Source organism: Cynocephalus volans, chromosome 12 (genome assembly GCF_027409185.1).
Source record: "Cynocephalus volans isolate mCynVol1 chromosome 12, mCynVol1.pri, whole genome shotgun sequence".
Lineage (NCBI taxonomy): Eukaryota > Metazoa > Chordata > Mammalia > Dermoptera > Cynocephalidae > Cynocephalus > Cynocephalus volans.
Genome location: NC_084471.1, coordinates 27,587,628 through 27,613,513, shown reverse-complemented (window position 1 = coordinate 27,613,513; position 25,886 = coordinate 27,587,628). Strand labels below are relative to the sequence as shown.

The following is a 25,886-nucleotide window of genomic DNA, read 5'->3' as shown; positions in this document are numbered from 1 at the left end:
GATCCTACACTCTTATCAGGCAGCATGTTTCATTTTTGGATGGCTCTAATTATCAAAGAGTTCTGTGTTAAGCTAGGATCTGCCCCTGTAACTTCTAATAATGGCCTTAAGCTATACAAAATAAGTCTACTTTATCTTCAATATAGAAGTCCTTCAAATATTTAAGGGTAGCCATCAACTTAACTTTTATTCTCCAGGTAAAATACCATATCACACAGTTTCTAGACCATTTACAACTCTGGCTGAGTAGCAAATGATCTCTGTTTTATTTATATACATATGTTACTGGTGACAATGTTTTCTAGACATTTTTCTATGATGTCAAGCAAATGTTAACATCTATTTCTGAACATTCCTTTTTCCAATTTTTAAGAATCCAAATAGATTTCAAAGGTTTTTCCAAAATCTAAGCAATATTCAGGGAAATGGAGTCGATCAAGTGGAGGCAATGGCATTAGAGGGGAAAATGTGTTCTTTATTAGACATATTGTGTATGTAGCTTCTTGAGCACTCACCTCCAGTCATGGTAAAACAGGGATGCAAGATTGAAGTTCCAATGTCATTAGTTTGGGAGATGGAGAAAGGAAGAAAAGAGTCACTTCTAACATCTTAAATAGAGTGTTAAGATATCTGTATTTTTCCATAACGTCTGTCACTGTATTATTTAGTTCATGAAAAAGTAATATTTCTGGTTACATGCTAACTAAACTGACAGGCAGACTGGCAGGCTTTTTGGGGTAACAAAGGGGTGGTCGTGTGGAGAGGCCACAGCAGTGTAAATATTCAGTTTGAAACAGAATCAGTTTCCCCTGTCTTCTAAACAGTTGAAATGATGAAGGTCACTGGCTGGAAACTGACCAGAAGATTAAAATGGCTTTTGAGGATGACAGCACTAGGGACCAGCTCCATAGATAACAGAGCCTCCTGGCTACACTCACAGCACCTGCTAGGCCATCTAGATGTATCTAAATGCTTTATCAAGTGGGCTTTTAAAGAAGGAGAGCTAAAAAGAAGCAGAAATAATATATAACTGAACTTCTGGCTGTGAATTTCTACATGTGCCTGGTGCATGTTTTATAAAGTTCTTGGAAAACAGGTATGTGTGAGTTCTGCTTATAGTATTTCAAATTGATAATCTTTTAAACATGCTATAACTCCCTGATTAACTTGAACAGGACCTTTAGAGAGATTTTTAAAAGCACCTTATTTTAAAAGTCCATTAATCTTAACAAGAAACCTGTCATATAAAATCACAAAGAGTATCTATCCTTAATAAAAGAATAAAGGCAAGCCCAAATAGGGAACCCAGAGGAAGGCCAGGAACCTAACTCTGCTCGCTCACTCTAAGTTCACTACACAGCAATCTCTTAATAGAATCACTTGGAAATTCCTTTATGAGTCTGAAATACCAGCAAGATGTAGGTGTATACATTTCTTTCAGTTTTGATAAGACATTTTACTTTAAGCTCATACTTGTATCTTACCATAACATTGCAATCTAAAAACATCTTTAAAAATTTAGTTCCTTATCTTGTACTTGATTCATAATACAGTTTTAAAAGATTTTGTAAAGTCACAATAGATATGTAGAACTAAATATGGAATGAAGATACATGAATTGTTCTTTGTACAACTGATTTACTCATTTTTCTCTAAGTCTAACTCCTCCGAGTCCATTATTGCCTGTCTAGGAAGATGATTGGGCTACTACTTTAATAAAAAGTACACAATTCTTTATGTTCACTTTATACACTTCTAAATGACCAACGCTGATATTATTCTCTAACTTAATGTTTGTCTGAAAGCACTAAGCAAAAATGTAGACCCTTGATGCTCTTAGAAATATTGACAGTTGACCAAAATTAGTACAAGAAGTCCCTAACTTGTTTAGAACGCTTGGTTTTTGTTCTAAAAATGTATTTGTAGGTTGGTTACCTAGACTTTAGCATGCATTTATTTTATGTCTACTTTGTTTACTACTGTATCCCTAGAGCTCGGAATAGTGCTAGACACATAGTGGATACCCCAAGATTTGCTGAATGACTGAATGACTAGCCCCAAAAGTCCACTTCACTAATAATATAATATAATTATATTATTATTAATAATTAGCACTTATATAGTACATAGCCGTTTATAAAACACATCTATACATGCTTTATCTTAGTCTTTCTCACACTGATCCAATTTACAAATGAAGAATCTAAGGCCCCTAAAATAGAGACAGCCCTTTAGGCTACTTTCAAGGTTTGAGTGTGAGATGAGGGAGCTGGAACTAGAGTGGTAACCGTGGAGGGAGGGGAGAAGCAACCGAAGAGCCGGAGCCATCAAAATCTGCGGATGGACTAGATGTGGGACACTCATAGTCCATCTCCATTACTTATATTGCATCTAGTAATATAAAGTATGGATAAAATATCATCCATAAACACAAAGTAGGAACTTAGAATAAGGACTCATTTTCCTCCTCACCCCCCTTCCCTTTCTTTGGCAGTTAAGTGACTGCCTTATGTTTAATGGTTAAGAAGGATAGCTCCCCTTGCAGTACGAAGAAATGAGATCTCCCCACAAAAGTTACACCAAAATTGAGGATTCCTGCCTAGCTAGCAAGAAGAATAATTGATCTAGCCAAGCAGTGCCTAACACAAGTCTTCTGCTGTTGGAGCAGTTGGATGTAAGGAATTTTCTTAAGTTGTAATCCACATATTCAGAGTTGGATGAGACATTAAAGGGTCCTGAGACAAACCTCTGAATCTGCATATGAATCCTCTCTCTGACATTTCTCACTGTGAATCATTCAGCCTTTAATGAAACATCTCATAGGATGAGAAACTGAAGGGAGTTCAGTTTGTCTTTGGATACATCTAGTTTTTTAAAAAGTCTTTCTTTGGTCATAATCTTGCCTTCTGAAAGCATCAGAGCCCATTTAATCCCTCTTCAAACATCTGAAGAATGCTAGAAATTCCTGAACATCCATAAATCCTCTCTCATAGGCTAAATATCCCAAGTTAATTGATCATTATATAACAGGGTTTCTAATTGATCTCACTAGTTCTGCTCAGCTTTCTCTAAATAGGAGTATCTTGGCCTGAGCATAATATTCTAACTATGCCTGGACTAGAGAAGAGGACAGAGGACTGTTCTTCTCCTTTGTTTGGAATATTATTCTTCTAATGTAGCCTAAGATTGCATTCGCTTTTTTGGCAGTCATGATATATTGTTGACTCACATTGAGATCACAGTTGACTAAAACCCTCAGGTCTTTTTCACATGAACGGCTAAGTCATACATCTCTGGTTGGAAATACAGCTGATTTTTGAAAAGAGTAATTTATATTTATCACTATGAAGTTTGATCTCATAAATTTTGCTCAAGAATCTTTCACACTCCCCAAATTTTCTTTCTTAAACAGTTTTATGTTATCCTTACCCAGAAGAAATGTTGATGGATCTCTACTACTCCCAGGATCAAATCCAAAGTGCTTGACACACTAGACCCTGTATAATCTGACTTGAACCTCTGGGGCCAGCCTTATCTCTCCCCATTCCTCTGTCCTCCCACTGTCACCACACCACACTCTCCAACCATTCTGAGGGTTGACTTCCCGTACACGTGTGCACTTTTCCATGGAATTTCCTTCTCCACCTTTCAGTTATTACTCATCATTTAAGAGATAGCAATTTAAAAGTCCCAATCAGACTGTGAACTCCCTGAAGACAGGAATATACTACACTGAAGTACAGGTAATAGGGAAAAGACACAACTTAGAAATTTTTCATAGAAAAGTTTCTTTGTTTTGACAAGGAAAATATTTAAGCCTTTTTCTCCAAAGAAAGCTTTTCCCCAACTAGTTTCTCCTCCTAACTCTAGAAATGCAGGTGAGTTGGATTTGGCTTACGTGAAATATCAGTTCTTGGGGAAATTGAGTAAGAAGGTTGGCAGTTTATCCAAGTGAACCAAATAGCTGCATGAGCTTGTCCAGAGACAGTGTCCCGAGGCAGTTGTTTTTCAGAATCACAAAACAACTATCCTTGCAGCCAACATGGCATTGTGACAAGTTGCCCTGCTGGGAACACCGCAGAAGTATAAGCATGAGGCACCCTTTCCAATTATATCCAATGATATTGATGAAAAATTAAACAAAATTCCCAAGTGAACATTTACGTAATCTTCCACTGTTTTCTAAGAGGTAGTGTTAGATTTGTATCTTTCCATCTGAATAGGAACCCTTTCTGCCAGGCCTTCTCAGATTAGAAACAGAACCTGTGGTTTGGATTTGCAAAGGGATGGAACCCATGACATTGTCCTTGTTGAGAAATTATACTGATTGACTATCTGCCTGAGGATCTGTCATCCTACATGGCTAACTTATGAGACACTTAGCAAGTCATCTCTCAGACATTCTGTTTAGTGTGTTGCATACCTGATACGCTGCCATAAAAGTGCTTTAAACCATAAAAAGCAATAAAAACTTGTCCTCTATCATATTAACAATAATAATGCCTAAAGAATTCATTTATTTGATCAATATCTACTTAATATGTCAGGCAGCATGTTAGATGCGAAGGTAGTGTTTCTCAAAGTGTGACCTGGACTATCTTAAGGAACTCACAAAAGAATGTGATAAATGTTATGATAGATGTGAATGTAGGATACTATGGGTGCACATGTGTGATACACATGTAAGTGCATCTAACCCAGAATCTTGGTAAGAGGAGGAATTTAAGCAAGGTGCTTAAGGATGAATAGGAAACATCTAGTCATTAACCCATCCAATCCATCGATCAACCATCCATCCAAAAACATTTGAGTGACAACTTGGTTAAGTTAATGAGAGGTAGAATTTGGGGGAGGGGATTAGAAGGGAAGAATCTCTCAGGCAACAGAAGCGTGAGTCAGAGAGTGAGAAAGAGCATGGCACCTGGAGTAATGCGATAGTTCCATAGCTGCAGCTGGAGGCTATAGTGTAGGAGGCAGTGAGGAGAGATAGGGCTGGGGGCATGCTGAAAGGGCCCAGCATGCCACATTAAAGAGTGGGGAAGATATTATGAGGGAACTAGGGAGTCACTGAAGAGTTTAAAGCAGGAAGGTGACATTTGTATTTTAAAAAGATCCTTCAGAGAGTAGTACAGAGAATAGACTAGGAAGTAAGCAAAACAGACTAGAGAGGACATTCAGGAGAATATTGCAGTAACATATAGAGATGAAAAATAATAGTGGTTTGCACTAGGATAGTAGCTGTAGGGGTGGAGGGAAGCTTACATTCTCAAGAGAGACTGAAGCAGCAGAATGGGACAGACTTCGTGAATGACTGATGGGGGTTGAAGGAGAGAAAGGAATTGAGAGCGACTCAGCTTTTCACCTTGATGGGTCTTCCTGGTTTAGACAGTGATGCCATTCATACAAGTTTCTATTTTCTGTGAGGTAGGGTGAGGTAGGAGGCAAGCTCTTTATTTGAGAGCAAGCAGAGGGTTTGAGAAGGAGTCCTAGGGAGAAGAGAAAAGCTTTGAAAGAGTCTCTGCAGGAATGAAAAAGAGATGAAGAAAGGATTTCCAGGGAAGTTTGTGGGCCAAATTGAGACTGGAAAACTTAAATTTGTACAGGCATCTCTCAGTACAATTGTGTTATTATTTTCCCGAATAGAGTTCAGCTGTCTAGCTGAAGGAACAAGAAGGTGAATAGGAGAATTGATCTAAGGTTGGGATGTGATGGGAAAGACAATGGGGCAATGGAGTTGAGACAACTGATATAAGATTCCAGAGAGAAAACCATGAGGGCAGACTAAGTATCATGTCCATTTTTGCAGACAAATAGGAGCCAGAGGAGAGATAAAATGAGTGGTCTAATGTGACAAAACTAGATGCTTTGAGGAAAGAATGAAAATTAGAAAGAAAAATGGCCAGAAGTAAAAAAACAAGTAACAGAGCACATGGGAAGTAAGAGAGTTGGGAAGCAGGAGATGACAATCACCTGTTTTTTTGTTTTTGCAAACTATACATTCTCACTACACTACCCTCCCTCAGAAAGGATCCCCCAGTGGGCTCACTTTCTTCTGAACATTAATAATTATCAGAGACAGAGCTCTCATTACAAAAGAGTGAGTTTTGCACCCCTTTGCATGTGTTGGGATGGGAAACAACAAGGAGGAGGGTTCCTGGAGAGTGGGGTTCCTGATTCTTCTGATACACCACTGGTTTGATGTGTCCCCATTTACCTTTACTTTTCATTTGGAGGTGGGAGTGGGGTTAGAGGGTTATTTATTGAGACATATGGCATGAGAGAAAGATAGGCATCAGTTATAAAAGGTATTGATAGAAAACCTCAAAAACCTCAGAATGGTCAGATTGGTAGAAATAAAAAAAAACAAAAATTCTTCATGTAGACTTAACAGTAAAAGAGGGTGATCATGCTTTCTCTCTTCAATTCATTTTAAAACAGAGAACTCTTTTTCAGTAGCAGCCAAAAGACACAGTGTTAGCACAAATGAACATGATGTCATGTAGAAAGCATCTGAATATTTTTCATAATTATTTTTTGTTTTAGGAACTGTGTTTATGAAGTGTAAAGTAACATCAGCAAACATAGCTGAGGCCTGGGAAAACGTCTGCCCCTCTGCCAGTTGCAGGAAGGTGAGGAAGAGAAGAGAAATGTGACATAGCAAGGAGGGCGTTGTTTTATTTTTGTTTATTCATGAGCAAGACAAAGCATCCAGGAAGAGAATTTGGTTCTTAGAGATAAACTGAGATATATGCAAAATGGCCAGCGCAGAAACTGGCACATTCTATGGTAATCTCTAAATGTTGGTTTTCTCTTCTCCTCCTTAACAGAAAAATTAAACATTAATATATTCAACATTAATTAAAACATTAATGAGATTAAAAAAAAATTCTTCCCACAAATTGAAATTGTAAAAATGTAAACACTTTTAATTAAATAAGATTGTCTAGTTCCCATGCCTTAGGTAGATGCTCTCCATCCTATTCTGCAAATCAGATTTCATTACACACTAAGCAGAAAAATGCATATAATGCTATATTTTAACTTTGTTTCCAATACTGTGATGGTCCAGGGGCATTCCAAAAAACTTCTCCTATAGCTGGGATTTTGAGAGCCAAAAAAGTATAAAAAGTTGGCTGAGTCAAAATGAAATGTAATATAATAAGGCCCTCAAAATCTGAAGGTCCCTAAACTCAACATTTCTCTTTCACCATGGTATTTTCAAAGATTTCTTTCTCCTTCAATATACCATCCTAACTATTGCTCCCTCTCCCTTTTCTATCATCATTTGTTATCGAAATAGTCCCTTCTCCCTGCTCATTTTGGTTCTTCTTGAAAACCTAAAGTTGCCGTTCTCAGCTTTCCCCTCACTTGTCATTTTAAGAATTTGCATCCACCATTCTGACTGTGGTAACTAAATGTTATTCAGCTCATGCTGTTGCTTAATTAAACAACAGTTGGGTCCTTAAATTATTGAGATTGTTTTTTGCATATGCTTTCCTATTTCCATTTATTTCCACACACACACGCATGCACACACACACAACTGTTCATGTAGTTATATAGTTATCTATATAGTTTTTGTATCTTTCACACTACCTGACTTGGCACAAAGGAATTTCAACTTAGTATAGTGGAAGTAGCACTGGGCTAGAAGTCAGGAAATACAGATTTCAGCTGAGTAATTGTTGACAAGTCATTTAAGCTTAAGATTATTCATGAGTAATAAGTCTTTTCCATCAGTGACATTTAGCGTCCTTTTCAAATCTCTCATTCTAAGAAACACAAGCAAAAGGCATTTTATCAATGTGTGTAATATTTATACCATCTTCATTTCCCCATATCTACAGGTTGAAAGAAATGTGACTCTTAATTACAGATTTTGTTCACTCATGAAAACTTGCCAGAAGGGCCACAAAAAATGTTTACATTGGGTAATGATAAAAGAAAAAAAAAAAAAAAAAACGGAAAGAAAACTTGCCAGGAACTCAAAGTCCTTGTCACTGTCCATTCCTTCAAACACAAAATCTTCAATCTGTTTTAAAAACAGCCAACTCTACCTGCCACCATTCCCCATCCCCTGCTGTGTTTTCTTCTCTTCTTAGTATTTATCACACTCTGACATAAGGTATATTTTACTTATTTGTTCTCCATCTTCCTGTCCCCCCAACAAGAATCTTAAGTTTCATGGGGACAGGGATTTTTATGGGTTTGGTTCACTGCTATGTCCCTGGCATCTGGAATCAAATCTGACACATAGCCGTGAGAAAGTTATTGAATAAATGGGTGAACAAACATTGTTTAAGTTCCTCTATTAACTGCCCTTCCCATACCATGAATTGTCTCATATTACCACCAACTCAACTTCTCCATATTAACCAGGATTTCTGAATCTCATCCTCTGCCCCAGATTATTCATTTTTCCCTCTCTGTCATTCAAGGTTATTCTCCCACCTGATCCCTGCATGTCATATCATTCATTCATTCATTCGGTTACAGACTTATTGACTGCCTACTGTGATCTAAGCAATGTGCTGAATGCTGGGAATACAGAGGAAAATAAGACTGACACAGTCTTATCCTCTTTAACAGTCCTTGTCTATTCAAGGATTGCTTTCAGACCCAGCTATATCTGCTCTTCTTTGCTTCTCTGTACTGCTGCCCTGACTTTACAGACCTCCCTTTGAATATTATACATTCACAGCACCCTGGAGAAAAAAAATCTGTGCGGTTTGGTTGGTTACTTACCCAATGTTGAGTAGAGTTCTTGTAACAGTGCATTAGTAGAGGAGGGACCAAGTGATGCTCACTTCTAAAGAGACAGTAACTACATCACTTTAGAGTTGCTTTTGGGTCACTGGAGCAGATGGTGTTTACTAAACAGTGACAATCAAAATTCCAGTTTCATGAGGCTTGACTATGTGGGAACTAAAATGGTTTGCTATATCTCCCCACTTCCCTGTGTTTTCTGTACCCAGTGGTGATCTGATGGTGCTTCTTTGCATCCTGAAAAAGCCTAATTAACCCATCATCTTTAGCTTCAAGGTTACTATTATCTACTGCTCCAGCTAAATTGGAGACTAAGCCCCCAGCTGACAGTGAGTCTTGATATCAGACCATGCTGAGCCCCAGATCTGTCTGTGCCTTTCAGCAGAGTTTTGGGAGCAGTTAATACCTCCACCCCAGAATTTCCCACATTGTGCTCTGTGGATCTCTAGAGTCCTGGAAGATAGTAACTGAAGTTATGCAAGAAGAGGGTCCCATAGCCAAATAAGTTTGGGAATGTCACAACCTATATCTATATCTATATACAGGGTGTGTAATGAGAATATATATTTATAAATGCTTAACTTTCTTAAACCCAGTCAGGGTTTCCTAGCCCAATTTGACAATGGAACCTTTTGTTCCCAGAACTCCATTGACATCTCAGAAGACATTACTGTTCAGGAGAAAATTGTTTGGCAATTTTTCTTATTTTTTTTTACCTTCACGTCATATTCAAATAAGTGGCAGCAAATGGCTTTGAGAGAATGAAGGAAGAGGATGATATAAACATCTCTCTTTGCCAGCAGTTCTTGGGGGCCAATAATAGAAGAACAACATAGTTTTACGGAACAAACGCTACACTTAAGGTCAGAAGACATAAATAAGTAACTGTATGACATTGGGCAAATTGCCTCTGAGCCTCAATATCAGCTCCTGGGAAAGAGACACATCTTAGGATAACTATATCCCATTCTTTGAAACTGCTGGCCAGTGTAGGAAGTTTCTGTGTAGCAGGTTTAATTTTGATTTAAAAAGTGTTCTTCTGGGTGGATTTTGGGGCCTATATTTTTAAAGTCCTTTCAGATGACTGGTCCCTTCAACTCTGTCAATGGAGGTATCTGATTCCTTTAACATGAACCTACAAGCTCTAAAAGCAGTATTTTTGAGTGAACATCAAAAACAAATTAAGCCTGGGATATATTTATGTTAGTGTGAGTAGTAGGATACCTAGAGAAGTTTTAAGAAGTCTCATAGAGAATGGGGGAGGATACAGCTCTATAACATTATAAATAAGCAACAAATGAAATTTGAGATGTCTTATTTGAAACTAAATTAATTGACTTATTTTTCTGAGCCCTCAGTTTCCAAATATGGAGCTTGATGATGTAGAACTATACTCATGAAATTAATTTGTAGCTCAGCACTAATTTATAATCCAAAGTGACAAAGAAAAGGTAGGTAATAATCATGTCAGAGAGGCTTCCTGTGGTCCTTATCTTGAAGTAAGATTCTCTTCTACTCTCAAACTTAGGAGGGAAAGATTGTTCTCAAACCTGCCCTCTGAAAGGAAGAAATTCTATAATGACTTCAATATACATTTGCAAATAATGCTCTAGAGGGAACTAGGTCACACTTGATGTTTTTTTTTTTTTTTTTTGCTGCTAAAACAGAAATCTGCTGAGATAACAACTAGAATTAAAATTGTTTATAAACTGGATATAAAAGGTACATTGAAATAACTAATATAAATTTTAGTCCTTATCTGCTTGGAATTTGATGTAAGCATTAATGATAAGTACTGACAAGATTAAAAGAAGACAAGATTTTGCTTCTACTGTAGGTTAGATAAATGTTACTTTGGTCAACCCTAAGAAATTGCTGAACCACTGAAATAAATTCAATGTGATATTTGCTAAATCAGCATGACTGCCAGCTGGATACTAAACCTGTATTTTTGCTACTTCATAGATACACATGCCCAGGAGTACTGCGGTGTAGGAAGCTGATATGAGCCATGGATCAATTCCAAAGCAATTTGAGAGTTCGAGCCATTCATTTGTTTTCAACACAAAGTGTTCTCCACATAAGAAAAAAATGAGTCTAACTTATCAATCTCTTTCCTGTCCTGGTATCTTTAAAAATGTCCATCACGAGAGGGTGTAAATGGTCTTACAATATTAAGGGACCATGAAGAATGGAAAATAGTCAGTGTGCTGCTTGTGCCACATCCTACTCCATTCTGGTGCCAGTAGCACTTTTCTTGGTGGTCTTTTCAGGGTGCACACAGAAGTAGCAGCTGCATAATATGGCTAAAGTCACTATGTGTCTATGGGAGTGGGGGGAAGGAGAAGTTCCCAAACCAACCTTTTCATCAGATCCCTGGTAACTACAGCCCTTTCCACCCCCCAACCTAAAGGCAAAATGAGTAGCACTGAGTGCAGCACCTGACGCATAGCAGGGGCTCAATGTGTTTATTAAATACACCTGTCGGGGAAGTCTGTGAAGAGTTATATACATGACCACTATAAGAGTGCTTATCTTGGTCTCTGTAGACATTGTAATACTTGCACATGCATTGGATGTATGCCTAACACCTAGTCCAGGCTTTCTCAGCCTTGGTACTATTGACATTTTGGGCTAGATAATTCTCTGTTGGGTTGGAATGGGGAATGCTGTCTTGTGCATTGTCCAAGGTTTAGCAGCATCCCTGGCCTCCACCCACTAATACCAGTGGAGCCTCTCCCCCCAGAAGAAATGTACCCAGACATTGCCAAAGTCCCAGTGTTCCCTGGAAGGATGGCGTGGGTCATCAAAATCACCCCTAGTGGAGAAGAATCACTGATGTAGTCTGTATTTTTATGATACGTACAAGAATTAGAAAAGAGCACACTTTCTCTTTTCTTTTTTTCTGAATCAATTATTTCTCAATATACTTATTGAATGTATTATATTCTCTTAATCTGCTTTCATCCAGTTTTCTCTGAATGTCTTCATAAATCTGGGGCTGGGAGGTACCTCCATGTCAGTTAAAAAGACCTGTTTCTCCCTCAGGGAAGGGAAATATTAAACAAAGAAAGACATTCCATATAGAAGTTGGACCAGTATCTAAGGAGGCTGTTTTGCAGAATGAGCTTGAGATGGCCTTGGGCCCAGGATAGACCCAAGTCCCTAAGCTGGAACTAATGTGTCTACAAGTCCAAAAGGAACCCTTGTGTCTTAAAAGAAACTACCTTCATTTGTTTGCTATGCACTCTTGCAATCTTAACAATAAAACTCCACTGTCATACAAAAGTATCCTTCTGACAAACAGATTTTTTTTCTCCCTTGGCTTTGTTTTCTATTTACTTCCTATTTATGTTAACAGTATAAGGAAGATACCAGTGCAGGCTCCAGGAACAGGCTGTCTCAGTAACTCTTCCCCCTTCAGAAGCACAATAAGTAGTCCCATTAACTGAAGAAACCATTAGCCTTTTAAACCTCTAAAGTAGACTGATGATGTGTGTCTACTCTTTCTTAAGATGAAAAAAATAGAATCTTAGAATTCTGATTTTAAACCCAGCCAGTGGACGATCTGCTCAAAAATGACTACACATCCATTCTAAGGGTGAGAAATAATTTATGACAAATAAAGCTCATGAAAAATTCTAATTTCATTCATGTTGCTACAAGTATAGCTTCATGCTTTAAAAAAAATGTGGGCTGGTAACATTTTTCTAGCTTACCTACAGTGTGAACGGGTGCCCTTACCTCTCCTCCAGTGCATGGGAAAGGATTGGAGTATCTAGAAGTGCAAATAGCTCCCTTCTTGACAACATCATCTTCCAGGCCAAATGTAGCCGAGCAGTTAGTTGCAAAGTACTTGTAAGGCTTCCATGTTTTCCCAAAGTCCTGGGACCGGTCCAGCACCATGGCTGCCGGCCTGGGGGATCTGAACACCATAATTAGGTGAGTGAAGTAGAATTCAGCTTCCAGGTCTAACTGTATCTTTTCTCTATGCACATCCTCTGCAGACTGCCACCATGTGCGAGGAAACCTGAAGGACGAGTCTGCCATGGCAGATGGCAGGTGAGCTAGGTGAGAATGGGCAGCATTGCATTTGTCACATTTGGGCTGCTGACATGTCAGGTCAGTATTCTCGCTGTAGAAGCAGTACAGTTCAGTGGCGTTCTGTCCACAGGTGGTGTCTGCCCAGAGTTTTCTCCCTAAAGCCAAGTTTCCCATCCGAGGGTTGCAGGCTTTTTCACAGCGGGAGCTCGCTCCAGCTACTCCACCCAGTCCTAAAGAAGGGAGAACATATGTTATTCAGGACAAACCCATCTGGAAAGCTCTTCCACCTATCTAGTCCATCCACAACAGTCAAGTTATCCGCAAAAGGCTGAGACTTCCAGTAAAAGGGAAATGCTATCAAATTTGAGCATGAACACTGTTCTGCATTCATAGAGCATTTGTGTATGCAAACGTGTGTGTGTGTGTTTGGTTTTTATGCTCAGATGTAAAATTGACATAAGAGAAAAAAATCACTTCAGGTAAAGAACAGGAGGAAGAAAAATGGTAACATTAGGGTGAAGATTATTGGCCTAAAACTTTTCAAGTACTTTGCCTTATAAACATCCTCTGTATTTGAAATATAATGGTTTTTAAGTCATGACTTAAATAATACCAAAAAAACATGCTTTTAAGATCACCTAATTTTCAAATATAATTTGAGTACTTAGCATTATCTAACATGTTAATATGAGAATGCATTTAGAAGAAAATGGAGAAATCTATTTCCTTTATATTTTTAGGCCAGTGATGGGATGAATTCCCTAGGAAAAGCCATGTGAGATATTTAATAAATATACAATGGGACCTCACTTAGGGGGAGACAAAGCTAGACGCCACTGGAGCTCAAATGTGCAATATCCATCTAATATTAAATAAATATAACTAAGGAAAAAAACCCTCTAAGCTGCAAAATGGCAGAAAAACTTATTTTACATGCTCTCTGCCTTTTGAGTGCTTCTACCTGGTATAGGTTATACAACAGTCACCTGTTTGTTTAACAGTAGAATGTTTACAGTCTGGCAGCCACTAACAGCACCTTTAAAAATTATCTGTGAACTAACATCTTAAAGAAATACACTCTTCCTCCAAAAGCTCTGACAGACTTTAATGTTTCAAAATTACTTAAAATGATAAGCATTATCCACTTATTAACATTCTGATTACATATTATAATACTTTAATTTGGGTTTGTCATTTTAACTATGAATACCTTATCACCTATTTTTAAAGTTAAAACACAGAGGAAAAGAAGGAAAAAGAAATCAAATCCCAGATTCTGGCTAATTGAACGTTTCTGCTTCTTAAGAGAGGCACCTCCAAACTGTTACCACAGTAGTGTTGTAGAGAGCCAAATGACAGCTTGGGCTGAAACAACACTGACTATTGCCAGTCCCACATAGCCTTGTAATCCAAATCTAGGGCTTCTTTAGGTAGTATTTCTTAAATGTCAAATTAAAGTGTGCATTATTCTTGGACTGTGTTTGCCACTGCTCTGATTATCTGGGGAAACAGTTGCTTGTGGCCAGAATCACACACAGTGTGCTATGACTCACCTGTAAAGCATTTTGGGGAAAATCATATACTGCCTGTACAAGTATTTTTGACCTGAAACACTTGCAATATTTGTTTACAACCTCTGATTGCATGCATGTTTTGGCCATAACATGGTTTGAAAAGAGAAAGGTCTATTAAAGTTCAGTTTTTGGTTGGGGGAGCATACATAAGTGCACGCAAGGGTGCATATGCAGGAAGAATTAAAGTAAAATCTTAGACCTTTAATGGCTCCTTGGGAAAAGAATAATTTTAAGTGCCCCTAAACTAATAAGAAGTCCAGAAAAGATTTGAGCCAGGTAAATAATAAGTGGGCAAAATACTTGGAGATCCCAAAAGAAGTGAATATCCAAGTATAGCTAGGATGCTTCTATGACTCCAACTGGTTTAGGATGCAGATTCTAAAGCTAGCATTTTATTGGGTGCTAGCGGCTCTGGGGGGAAAGATGTGTAGGATAATGCTGTCTAGCCACCAGTCCCTCCCTCTAGCCCACACTCCCTTTTCTGGAGCAAGCGAAGTTCGCGTGAGATACTGGATGGCCGCAGAGTCCCTAACTTTCTCCCACGCCCACAGAGCTGCACTTATACCTAACTGCAAACCAGGTGACCCGCAAGAGGGAGGGAGGGAGCTGAAGGAGCTCCTGAATTTAGAAACGACGAACTAGGAACAGGTGGCCTAGGGCAGCCCAAGAAAGCCAGGATGGGAGTGGGAGGAGAGGGCATCTGCCGACGCCGCTGCCAGTTGTCCAGTTACGGAGACCAGGAGCAGACCCGCCTCAGACCTCCCGCCCAGCCTCGGCCAAGGTACCAATTCTCCAAGGGCGGCGGGCCCGCTCCGTGCCAACCCAGGTGATCACCATCTACTGTCCCAGCCGAAGTCCCACTGCCTTCCAGCCACTGCCCTGGGGAGAGGGCACTCGCCCCCGCCCCAGGTGTCTCTACCTGGTACCCTAGTACCCAGCATGAGGTCGGGAACGCTGGTGGTCGCTCTAAACGAGAGACCGACCCCGGCCCACGCGCGCCCAGGGTCGCAGGGCCACCCCTCCTCATCACTCCTCAGGCCATGAAGTGCCGGGGGATGGCGAGCTGGGTCCTTTGTTCCCTCACAAAGTAGAAAGGCAGTTATTTTTACAAGCCAAGCCGAGAAAGAAGCCCTGGTCGCAGTATCTCCGTCCGGGCGCACCCAGTTTATCGGGTTATTCCAGGGCATGTGTGTCTAGTTGCAAAAAAAAAAAAAAAAAAATCAATAGTATTTGAAACCGCGGAGCCCCGAGGAAAGGAGGCAGAACATGGCCACTCATTTCATCCTCGGGAGCCGAGCTCTGCGCTCCCAGCCCGGGATTCTCTGCAGCCCCTAGTCCCGAGATAGGGAATAGAAGGAGCGACGGAAGGGGGGTGGGGGCCGGGCCGCGTCACCACCCACCTGCGGCCACCGCGGAGCAGCCCCAGAGCAGCAGCAGCCGCGCGCAGCTCCCCATGGCCGGAGGAGCCGGGCCGGGCGGGTGCGGGAGGCAGCCTCGACCTCTGGGCTGTGGGACGAAGCGCCGGCCGTCCTCGGAGGAACCGGGCTCTGTTTCTTCCTCCTCCTGGGGCGCCGTCGGCGGGGAGCCGCGAGTCGGGGCCGCGCAGGGCGGTGGGGTGACCCTAGCGCACCGGCCTGGCGGGGCCCGGGCACCTCGGGGGCGGCGGGAGCCCCGGGACCATAGCCGGCCTGGCCGCGCTGCCCCGCCGAGCGGCCCTGCGGGCGCCTCCGCCGCTAGCCCGGGGCTCGGCGCCCGCAGCTCCCGCTGAACTTTGCGAGACCTTTCACTTCCCGGCCGCCGCCGCCTCCTCCTGGGCGTCCTCCTCCGCTTCTACCACCTCCTCTGGCCGCGGCGTCTCGGTCCCGTCCTTCTCCATGGGCAGTTCCATGGGATGCATTTTTATTACACCGACACCGCGGCGCTCCGGTGCCAGCCCTCCTCCCCTCGCACCTCCACCCCTTCCTCCCGCCCGCCCCCCGCGCTTGACAGCCCGGGCGGTGCAGTCCGCGCGGCCGGGTCCCCGCCGCTGCTGCCGCCCGAGGAGGGGTCCCCCGCGCCCAGACCGGCCGCCCCCGCTGCCTTGCCGCCGGCTCGTCCCGCCCGCCTGAGCCCGGCGCCCGCCGTCACCTCGGCCCCCAGCTGGCCTCGAGCCCCTCCCGGCGCGCGCCCTGCATCTCCCTGCTGACCCCCCTGGTGTCCTTCAGCACCCACAGGCCTCCTCTGGGAAGCAATCTCCCACCTTCTCCAGGAACATTCCTGAGAGCAGTTGACTCCCTCTTGATCAGGTCATGGCATGCCAAGGGGCTTAAAAAACCGCGAAACAGGCTAGCTAGCGCCTACTTCCCATATCCCCCAGCAAAACAAGCCCTTCTTCCTCCTCCTGCCACCCTCTCCCCGGGAGTCTCACGACCCGCGGACCAAACTCTCCAACCCATCCTGGGGTCCTGGCACCCGAGAGCGCACTGACTGCTAAGCGGCTTTCGCTGCTTCTCTGCCGCCTTTGGGGGGGGGGGGAATCTCGGTTGAACAATCACTGCCTACCGAGGAGGGTGTTCCCATTTTGGTGTAAAAGGTGTTCCCTAATTCAAACTCAAGTTGCTAAAAGAAAAGGGTCACAGGATTAGTGGGCAGTTTAAGAACACCCTTGTCCTAGAGGCAGGGGCATGACAAAGAGAATTCTTTGGTCCTTCCAAGCACTCTCTCACTCTATGGAATATGTTGTTGCTGTGAAACAATATGTTATGAAATAACTTATGGGGAACAATTTTGTAGCAACCACACTTTGCAGCTAATTGTAGATAGTATTGCTCAGGGCTACTGCTTATGGAAAGAGATTAAATAGCAGTTGAGGCTGGGACTTTTGCAAGTTCTGTGAAAATATAATGCTGCAGACATATCCGGGGAAATTGGCAAAAGTTAAGTCGAAAGCAATTTTGTATTTCTGTGTTCATTGTGTGCTTTTGAATATTTTCCAGAAAATTAACCGCTTTACAGATATTATTCAGTTGTGTGTTACAGGCAAGGACAATTCAAAACTTTGGGGTACATGTATTTTTTATTTTTTTTATTTATTTTTATTTTTAATTTTATTTTGTCGATCTACATTGTGGCTGATTATTGCTCCCCATCACCAAAACCTCCCTCCCTCCTCCCTCTCCCCCTCCCCCCCACCAATGTCCCCTCTGTTTGCTTGTCCTATCAACTTCAAGTAATTGTGGTTGTTATACCTTCTCCCCCCCCGACCGGTTTGTTTTTGTGTGTGTGTGTGTATGTGTGTGTGAATTTATATATTAAGTTTTAGCTCCCACCAATAAGTGAGAACATGTGGTATTTCTCTTTCTGTGCCTGGCTTGTTTCACTTAATATAATTCTCTCAAGGTCCATCCATGTTGATGCAAATGGCAGTATTTCATTCGGTTTTATAGCTGAGTAGTATTCCATTGTGTAGATGTACCACATTTTCCGTATCCACTCATCTGATGATGGACATTTGGGCTGGTTCCAACTCTTGGCTATTGTAAAGAGTGCTGCGATGAACATTGGGGAACAGGTATACCTTCAACTTGATGATTTCCATTCCTCTGGGTATATTCCCAACAGTGGGATAGCTGGGTCGTATGGTAGATCTATCTGCAATTGTTTGAGGAACCTCCATACCATTTTCCCATAGAGGCTGCACCATTTTGCAGTCCCACCAACAGTGTATGAGAGTTCCTTTTTCTCCGCAACCTCGCCAGCATTTATCGTTCAGAGTCTTTTGGATTTTAGCCATCCTAACTGGGGTTAGATGGTATCTCAATGTGGTTTTGATTTGCATTTCCCGGATGCTGAGTGATGTTGAGCATTTTTTCATATGTCTGTTGGCCATTTGTATATCTTCCTTAGAAAAATGCCTACTTAGCTCTTTTGCCCATTTTTTAATTGGGTTGCTTGTTTTCTTCTTGTAAAGTTGTTTGAATTCCTTATATATTCTGGATATTAATCCTTTGTCAGATGTATATTTTGCAAATATTTTCTCCCACTCTGTTGGTTGTCTTTTCACTCTGTTAATTGTTTCTTTTGCTGTGCAGAAGCTTTTTAGTTTGATATAATCCCATTTGTTTATTTTTCCTTTGGTTGCCCGTGCTTTTGGGGTCGTATTCATGAAGTCTGTGTCCAGTCCTATTTCCTGAAGTGGAGTACATGTAGATATTATTTCTAATGACCTAGCCGGGAACATATAAGAAGTTTATATCTCCTGGGAGGAAGTGGGGGTGAACTCAGCAAAATCCACTTGTGAGACATTGGAATTAATTGTCTGGCCAACACTGGGAAGTGACAAAAGGCATTGGACAGAAATTCATGTAACATCCACTTTAGAAAACAAACAGTTTTCAAACATTGGCAATGTTGGGTCTTTCTTCATATCTCATAGATATGCTCCTAATGGAGTCAATGAAACACCTCTCCAATTATTTTTTTTTTTACCAAATAAATAATAGGAAATTATAATAGCCAAAGGCTCTTAGCACAAATATTTACCTAATGGCCAAGACAAATTAAAGAAAGAAAGAAAGTGCACATTTATTATGAACTTCTGAGTCTACTATATTTAGGCAGAACTACTCCATTTCTTTTTTTTTTTAATTGACATAAAATTGTATGTATTTATCATGTATAACATGATGTTTAGAAGTATGTATACATTATGGAATGACTAAATCGAGCTAATTAACATATGCATTATCAAACATAGTTGTCATTTTTGTGGTAAGACCCTTCCACTCTCTTAGCATTTTTCAAGAATACAATATATTGTTAAAAATATGAAATGCTTTACAAATTTGGATGCCATTCCTGCACGGGGGCCATGCTAATCTTCTCTGTATCATTCCAAGTTTAGTATATGTGCTGCTGAAGGAAGCATAGACTACTCCATTTTTCATTACAATTTCAAAAACATTTACTATCTGCACCAAACCTGCATTGATAATATACTTCACTGATTGCTCTATAACTGGTTCTTGTTTCCTTTAACAAGGCAGTAACCTCTTTAATGGTAGAACAGTCTTTTATACTTAGTTTATATGAAACATTATTATGTTTTCCTTATATTCTTCATTATTGTTAACTGGGAACACCTGCTCGACATATAGTAAATGTTCATTGTTTTTCAACTGAGTTATGTTAAAACTATTGTTATATACTAACAACAGGGACTAAGAAGAAAACCAGTTAAATCAGAATATTTCTCATATTCTAAAGGAATCTGTACATTCTACACCAATACTTTATATATTGAGCAGCTCAAGAGAGAAAAGTAATCAGCATTCTAATCAATTTCATTTGCTTATATAGTCTAATTTAGTTACAAATTACATTTTCATTTTGAAGAAGCTATCCAGAAAAAGTTTACCTATATAAGAAAAATCCTGCTCAGTGATAAGTATACCATTGCCTATGATTTGTGTTTTTGAGAATTTCAGTAATGGATTCAAAAAAATTTTTTTAATTTTATGAATTAGTAGGAAGCTTAGCAAACTTGTAGACTTTCAATAACAAGTTTCCAGAAGCCACATAACTGACAAAATATTCCTGAGAACATGGAAGGAAGTTAAAAGGGCCTTTATAATGAAAGTAGGTGACAAAACATCTATGCACAAAAGACCTTACTCATGGGAGAACAGGTCCTCACAAATTATTCATGCAATTTTAATACATTTGGTTATGATTTTTTTTCTAGACCACAGCATATTAGAAGTAACAAATTAGAATGGAGCAGGATGCTGTTACAGACGAGGAATAAGTTGGGGCAACCTGGTAATAAGGAGGATGGAAAAACTATAAAAAGTAGCCAAAGAGACAAAAAACCCGCAAAACCCCACAGCATTCTGAAGCCTTTTAGTGCAGAGGCAAAGCACTAAAAGACTATGAAGGCATCATCCTATAATACTTAGTACAATAAGTGAGGTTCCTAATAGATCATATGATATTCAGAATCGGAAGGGACCCTTGAGCCCAACTTCTCACCCCATTAGGAACCCTCTCCATAAAAATCTCTATCCAATAGTCATCTAGTTTCTAAAGGACTCAATAAACAAAAGCCTCAAAAGCAGCCCCTTTCAATTTTGGCACTGTCTTATTTAACAGTGACATATCTTTTCTTAAAATTCTATCTTCATAGTTTGTCTGCCACCATACAGAGTAATTCCAATTTCTCTTCTGATAGGTATTCGGAGATGTGAAGTCAAGTTTTATCACTCTTATACACTATCTTCTTCTCCAAGTTTGTTTAATCGCTTATGTGATGTGATTTACAAACCTTTCACCATCTTAATCACCCCTTTTCAAATATACTCCAGTTTGTCTTACACTACGCACCTAGAACTAGACGCTAGGTTTGTTTGATCCATGTAGAATAAAACAGAACTAATAGTTCTCTTAACTTAGGTCTAGGGCTTATATAACAGGTCTTCAAAAAGTTCATGGAAAGTTTGTATTATCTTTTGATTCTATTTTTTCCACGAACTTTTTGAGGTACACTTCTATTTCTAGAGCCTAAAAATGCAGTAGCAGCTTTGAGAGGTCAGCTGATATGGTTGAAGTAAACTAAAATTCATTTTCATATATTGATGTCTTACAGAGTCATAGTAAAAGGCAAAATATGTTTTGTTTAACCAGGAAGATTTCCATTAAAATACATTGCACGTAGTAAGCCTTCAATAAATATTAATTTAAAGAATGTATCAATGAATTCAAATTGCTAAATTTGAAAAATGGCTAAAATTTTTAAAAGAGACTTTTAGTTCTTAATGTAATAAATATGTTTTCTGAAAAAATCACTTCTATGGAAAAACTCAACTCTTCAACAACACTGTATACCTGTGGCATTACTATACATTTCCAAGGGAAGGAAAGCACTTTGAAAATAGTAATGTTTTTAGTATATCTAGTATCTTTCCTCCATTGAACTATAAACGTTTATCTCACTTATCCTCACAGCATCAGTGTGTGAGAGGGAACAGGAATAGCTGTGCTCATTTACACAAAGAGAAAGTTATGTGAAAGATATAAGTGCCAAACTTATATCATACAACAAATACACACTGAAGATAGGATCTGGGTTTCCAGATCAAAAAAAAAAAAAAAAAAATTATTGCTTATCTATCAATTTTCCGTGACTACTTGTACTATCTTATCTCTCTTTGAACTGGAAGACTGTTGGGAGAAGATAAAATAAAGAATTATTTCTATTGAAATAATCCTATATTTTGTTTTCTACCTGATCTATGCCCCTCAAATGCCCTTTAAAAACACCATTTTGGGAATTTCCTTAAGCTTTAATCTAAGCCTCCTGCCACTGGCACTGTTTCTTATTTCATGTGCTTCCTGGCTACAGCTGCTCATTCCTAGGAAGGGAGTGAGAGCCTTTGAAAATACATGTGCTCTTCCAGGAAGGTAACCAGCACTTTTCTTAAAGAAAAAAAAAAAAAAAAAGAAAAAGAAAAAGAAAAAATAATAATGCACACATGCTCTCTCATGTTTAAATTAATTATATGGAGCCTAGAAATTTAAAAAAAAAAAAAAAAAAGAACATTTCTGTTGTTATTGACAGCACTATATTGACATGCATTTTAAACATTTTTTTCCTCCAAATGGCTCTTAGGTAACACTTTCTATACATATTGTTATTTCTGACACTGATTAAAAGATGTTCGGAGACATATTACTACTTTTTCTAATGTGGGGAAATAGATAAAAGAAACAATTACCAAAGGGCTTGTGAGGATGAAACAACAGTCAACAGTATGGGGTGATTCCTTTTACTTATATCTTTTATATAGTAGTGTAGTGGTTAAGAGTGTGAACTATGGAGTCTGACTACCCAGGTTTGAATCCTGGCTCTGCAGTATACTGGCTGTGTGACTGTGGGCAAGTTACTTAATCTCTCTATGCATCATTTCCATATCTACCATATGGGAATAATAGTGCCTAATTCATAAGGTTACTTTGAATATTAAATGAGTTAATATTTATAAAATGCTTAAAAAAGTGCAAGACACACAGGAAGCATTTAATTTTGTTAAATACATAAAATAGTAAAATGTAAATGTATCGTGTGCATACTATCTTTTTTTTTTTTTTTTTTGTCCTTTTTTGTGACAGCGCTCAGCCAGTGAGCAAACCGGCCATCCCTATATAGGATCCGAACCCGCGGCGGGAGCGCTACTGCGCTCCCAGTGCCGCACTCTCCCGAGTGAGCCATGGGGTCGGCCCCATACAATCTTTTTTGACCTGCCCTAGAATGCCATCTTAAAGTCATATATGGATATTCAATAGGCAGATGCTAACTAGTTGCCCTGGCTTGATTTAAACTGCTGCTTTACATCAATGAAAGGCACTCCACAGGAAATGAAAGTATGAAGCAACAAAACTTCTCTAGCTGGAGGAAGAAAGGAATTAGCATTGAATGAGTGGCTACAATTTGCCAGGTACAATGTTAAATATAAGTCTCACAACAATTCTCTAAGGTTAGGCTGTCACCCTCGTGATGAGGAAACTGAAGTTCAGAAAAGTTGAATACCTGAGCCGAGGTCACACAGCAAAATAAATGGACAAGTTAGGATTTGAACTCCCGTATGGTCTGACTTTAAGCAGAGCATTCTTTCCATTTTCTTTCGAGAGAGGTGGGATAGCTAGTCTGTCAAGAGGAAGGGTTCCACAACTAGACTGCCAATTTCCTCACTGGTAAAAATACTTGTAGAATGTTTTCTACCTTAACAATCACAGTTTAATCCATAATTCCCATGAGTTTAACCACTACCTGCCTTGCTCATTCCCAAATCTCACTCATGAGCTTCAGAGCAGTCTGTGGACAGCTCTACCTATAGACCGAAATTCAACACTAAACTAAATTTACCTCAAGTCCGAAACTAAACTCATCATCTTTCTCCCCTAACATGTTACTTCTCCTGTATTCTCTATCTTGGTAGGATGTTGTAACTATCTATCTACTGGATCAATACACAAGGGTATCGTTTTCAAACTTCTACCCACAGTGCACTACCTGCAGTCTCTAAGATGGACAACACTGCTTCATGCCTCGTTTCTGCACACCCCTGTCCTTTCCCTTCTCTTCTCTCCTCCTTCTGGCTGAATCTGGGAGGTCTGTGGAAATTCAGTTCCGATGACAACTGCTACAACACTTTTCTTTCTTACTCTCTCCTCTTCCAACAGGATTTGTTGCCCCTGTATCCTCCCATGACACCCCCTGCATTAATTCATTGTTCTCAAACTTTTTTTCTTCTATACTTAGTGGAAAAAAAACCCAAAAAACGACAGGAAGCAAAACTGTATATATGCTTTAATTATAACTATGGGAAACATACATATAAAATATATGGGAAGAAATATATCAAAATATTAAAGATGACTTTCTCTGGCTTCTATACTTTCAACAATACAAATAATTGTTATAATTACATTTTTATTTTATAAAGTATAACAGTCTAAGGCAAGATATGATAAAGCAGTGCCTGATGAGTGGCATAGAAAGTAGGCTATTATCAGGAGGTGGAAGATTGTGGGCTCAGGAGATTAGAAGAGATATGTGGAGAATGTAGACTTCAGCTGGGTCCTAACAATTGGATAGGTTTGGATGGATATGGTGGTGGGTGGGGGTGAGCATTGCTGGTGATGGTCCCATAAGTGCTCAGGTGTGAATATACCAAGTGCCTCAGGGAGCGTGAGTATAGTCTATTAGGAGAGAAGGATTCATGGAGATCAGTGGAAATGAGGAGGAAAAAGCAGAGTAAGGTCAAACAGTAAAAGGCAAGTCAGGCTGTTTTCCGTTGGGAAGTCACATGATTACAGTTGTCATCTAGAAATGGCATAGAGTAGATTAGAAAAGAGAGGACCTGGCAAAAGGACTAAGGACTACTCTTTGAGGGCATCTGGGTCTAAACCAAGATGATGATTGGGAAAATGGAAAGGGAAAGGGGGATTGAAGAAAAAGCAAAAAACCACAAAGGAGTTGATAGGACTTTGTAACTGGTCATGAGATTGGCAGAAGACTAGGAAGAAATGAAAAACACCTTGGTGACTCTGAACCTGGTTAGTTGAACAAAATGATAGTCTTTTTTTTTTCAGGAATAGAAAAATCAGGAAATTTAGTTAGTTTGGGAGGTAGGACTATAAGAGATGACTGATTCCATTTTGAACAGGTGGATTTACACAGAATGGTAGGCCAGTCACGTCCAGTAGATAATTAACTTGGCTTTAGAACTTAGCAGAACCATCAAGTCTCCAGATACAGGATAGGAATCATTTACATAAAGTCAGTTGAAACAATAAGCAGAAATAAAATCTCCAAGAGAGGAGACTATTTTACGAACATTTACCATCAGTATTATGATTTAATCTAATAATTATTAAATTATCATGATAAAAAGTGCTAGCATAGGAAAAGAACTTGGAAGTTATTTAGTCCAACCTCCTTTTTGATATGAGAAAACTGAGGTCTATAGATATTATACATTTAAAACTTATTATTCCATAGGCCCCAGACTAGTCAAGTTTATACAGATAGTTAGGATTAGTAACTGAGCTGGGATTACATATTTAGCCTTCTATGTGCCTAGTACTCTTATCTAAGCAATTGAGAGCACAAGGTTTTACTAAATTTTTCTAGCTATTTAGCTTAAATCCAAAGAAGTACTATTGCCCCCAAATTAGAAAACCAAGTTTAAAAAGCCCACAGTCTCCTAAAGCAGAAACTTGATAAAAAACCTCTGTCTATACGTGGGATTTCAAGATATATGATATAGTCTGATGTGTTAAAGCGGCTAATTAATCTAGATAGGCTTCTAGTTTGGTTTTACCTATAGGTCTAATTTCTGCTCTCCCTCAGGAATGTTGGAATGAACACAAGTTTTTTTGCCAGCAGGGAAGAAGGAATCTTCTTTAAAAATGATTAATTATTGTTAATATGCATGATATACATATTATAGACAGAACACTGTTTTTGGTAATAAATGATATAGAGCTATTTAACACTTTTTAAATAATATTAAATTTTATATTGAAAAGTATCCTGCAACAGGCAATTTCTCAGTCTACTTATAACCCTATAGGAATTTTGCTCTGTGGGACTACCATATTCTCTGGCCTCCTACCCACCCAACAGGGTGAAGGAGGTACAGATTACTATCTCTTACTCTGAGAAAAAAAAAAAAAACAAACCCTGCAGACTTGAGGTAATAAGTAGCTAAAACCAGTACCTTTAAATGCTTTTCTCAGTCTCACTAGTGTGGTCTTGGGTACAGCACTTTAAATATACAAAGAGAGCCAAATATACTCATAGTTTCTCAGTGTGTACTTTTTTTATATATATAAAAGAACATTTGATTGCCCCTTTGTGGACTCAAAATATTCTTTAATCAATATATAAATGTCTTGAATACGCATATTATTCATAAGAATAAGAAAATAGAATCCTATAAAGAAATAAAAACTCTCCTATGC

General features: G+C 39.6%; 1 protein-coding gene and 1 non-coding gene across 3 annotated transcripts in view; both read right to left on the bottom strand.

Moving 5' to 3' along the window:
* NTN4 (netrin 4) overlaps positions 1-16,036 on the bottom strand; it is a 94,599-nt gene extending 78,563 nt beyond the window's left edge. For both annotated transcript variants that reach the window (XM_063075405.1, XM_063075406.1), the window contains exons 1-2: positions 15,785-16,036; positions 12,511-13,040 (exon numbers count right to left, since the gene is read on the bottom strand). In XM_063075405.1, coding sequence (XP_062931475.1) covers positions 12,511-13,040; positions 15,785-15,839 — 585 coding nt within the window. In that variant the 5' untranslated portion in view covers positions 15,840-16,036. The remainder of the gene's footprint in view (positions 1-12,510; positions 13,041-15,784) is intronic.
* Positions 16,037-19,183: 3,147 nt separating this feature from the next.
* Positions 19,184-19,290, bottom strand: LOC134361380 (U6 spliceosomal RNA). Its single transcript, XR_010021410.1, has one exon. It is a non-coding gene; the product is annotated as a U6 spliceosomal RNA (small nuclear RNA).
* Positions 19,291-25,886: the final 6,596 nt, after the last annotated feature.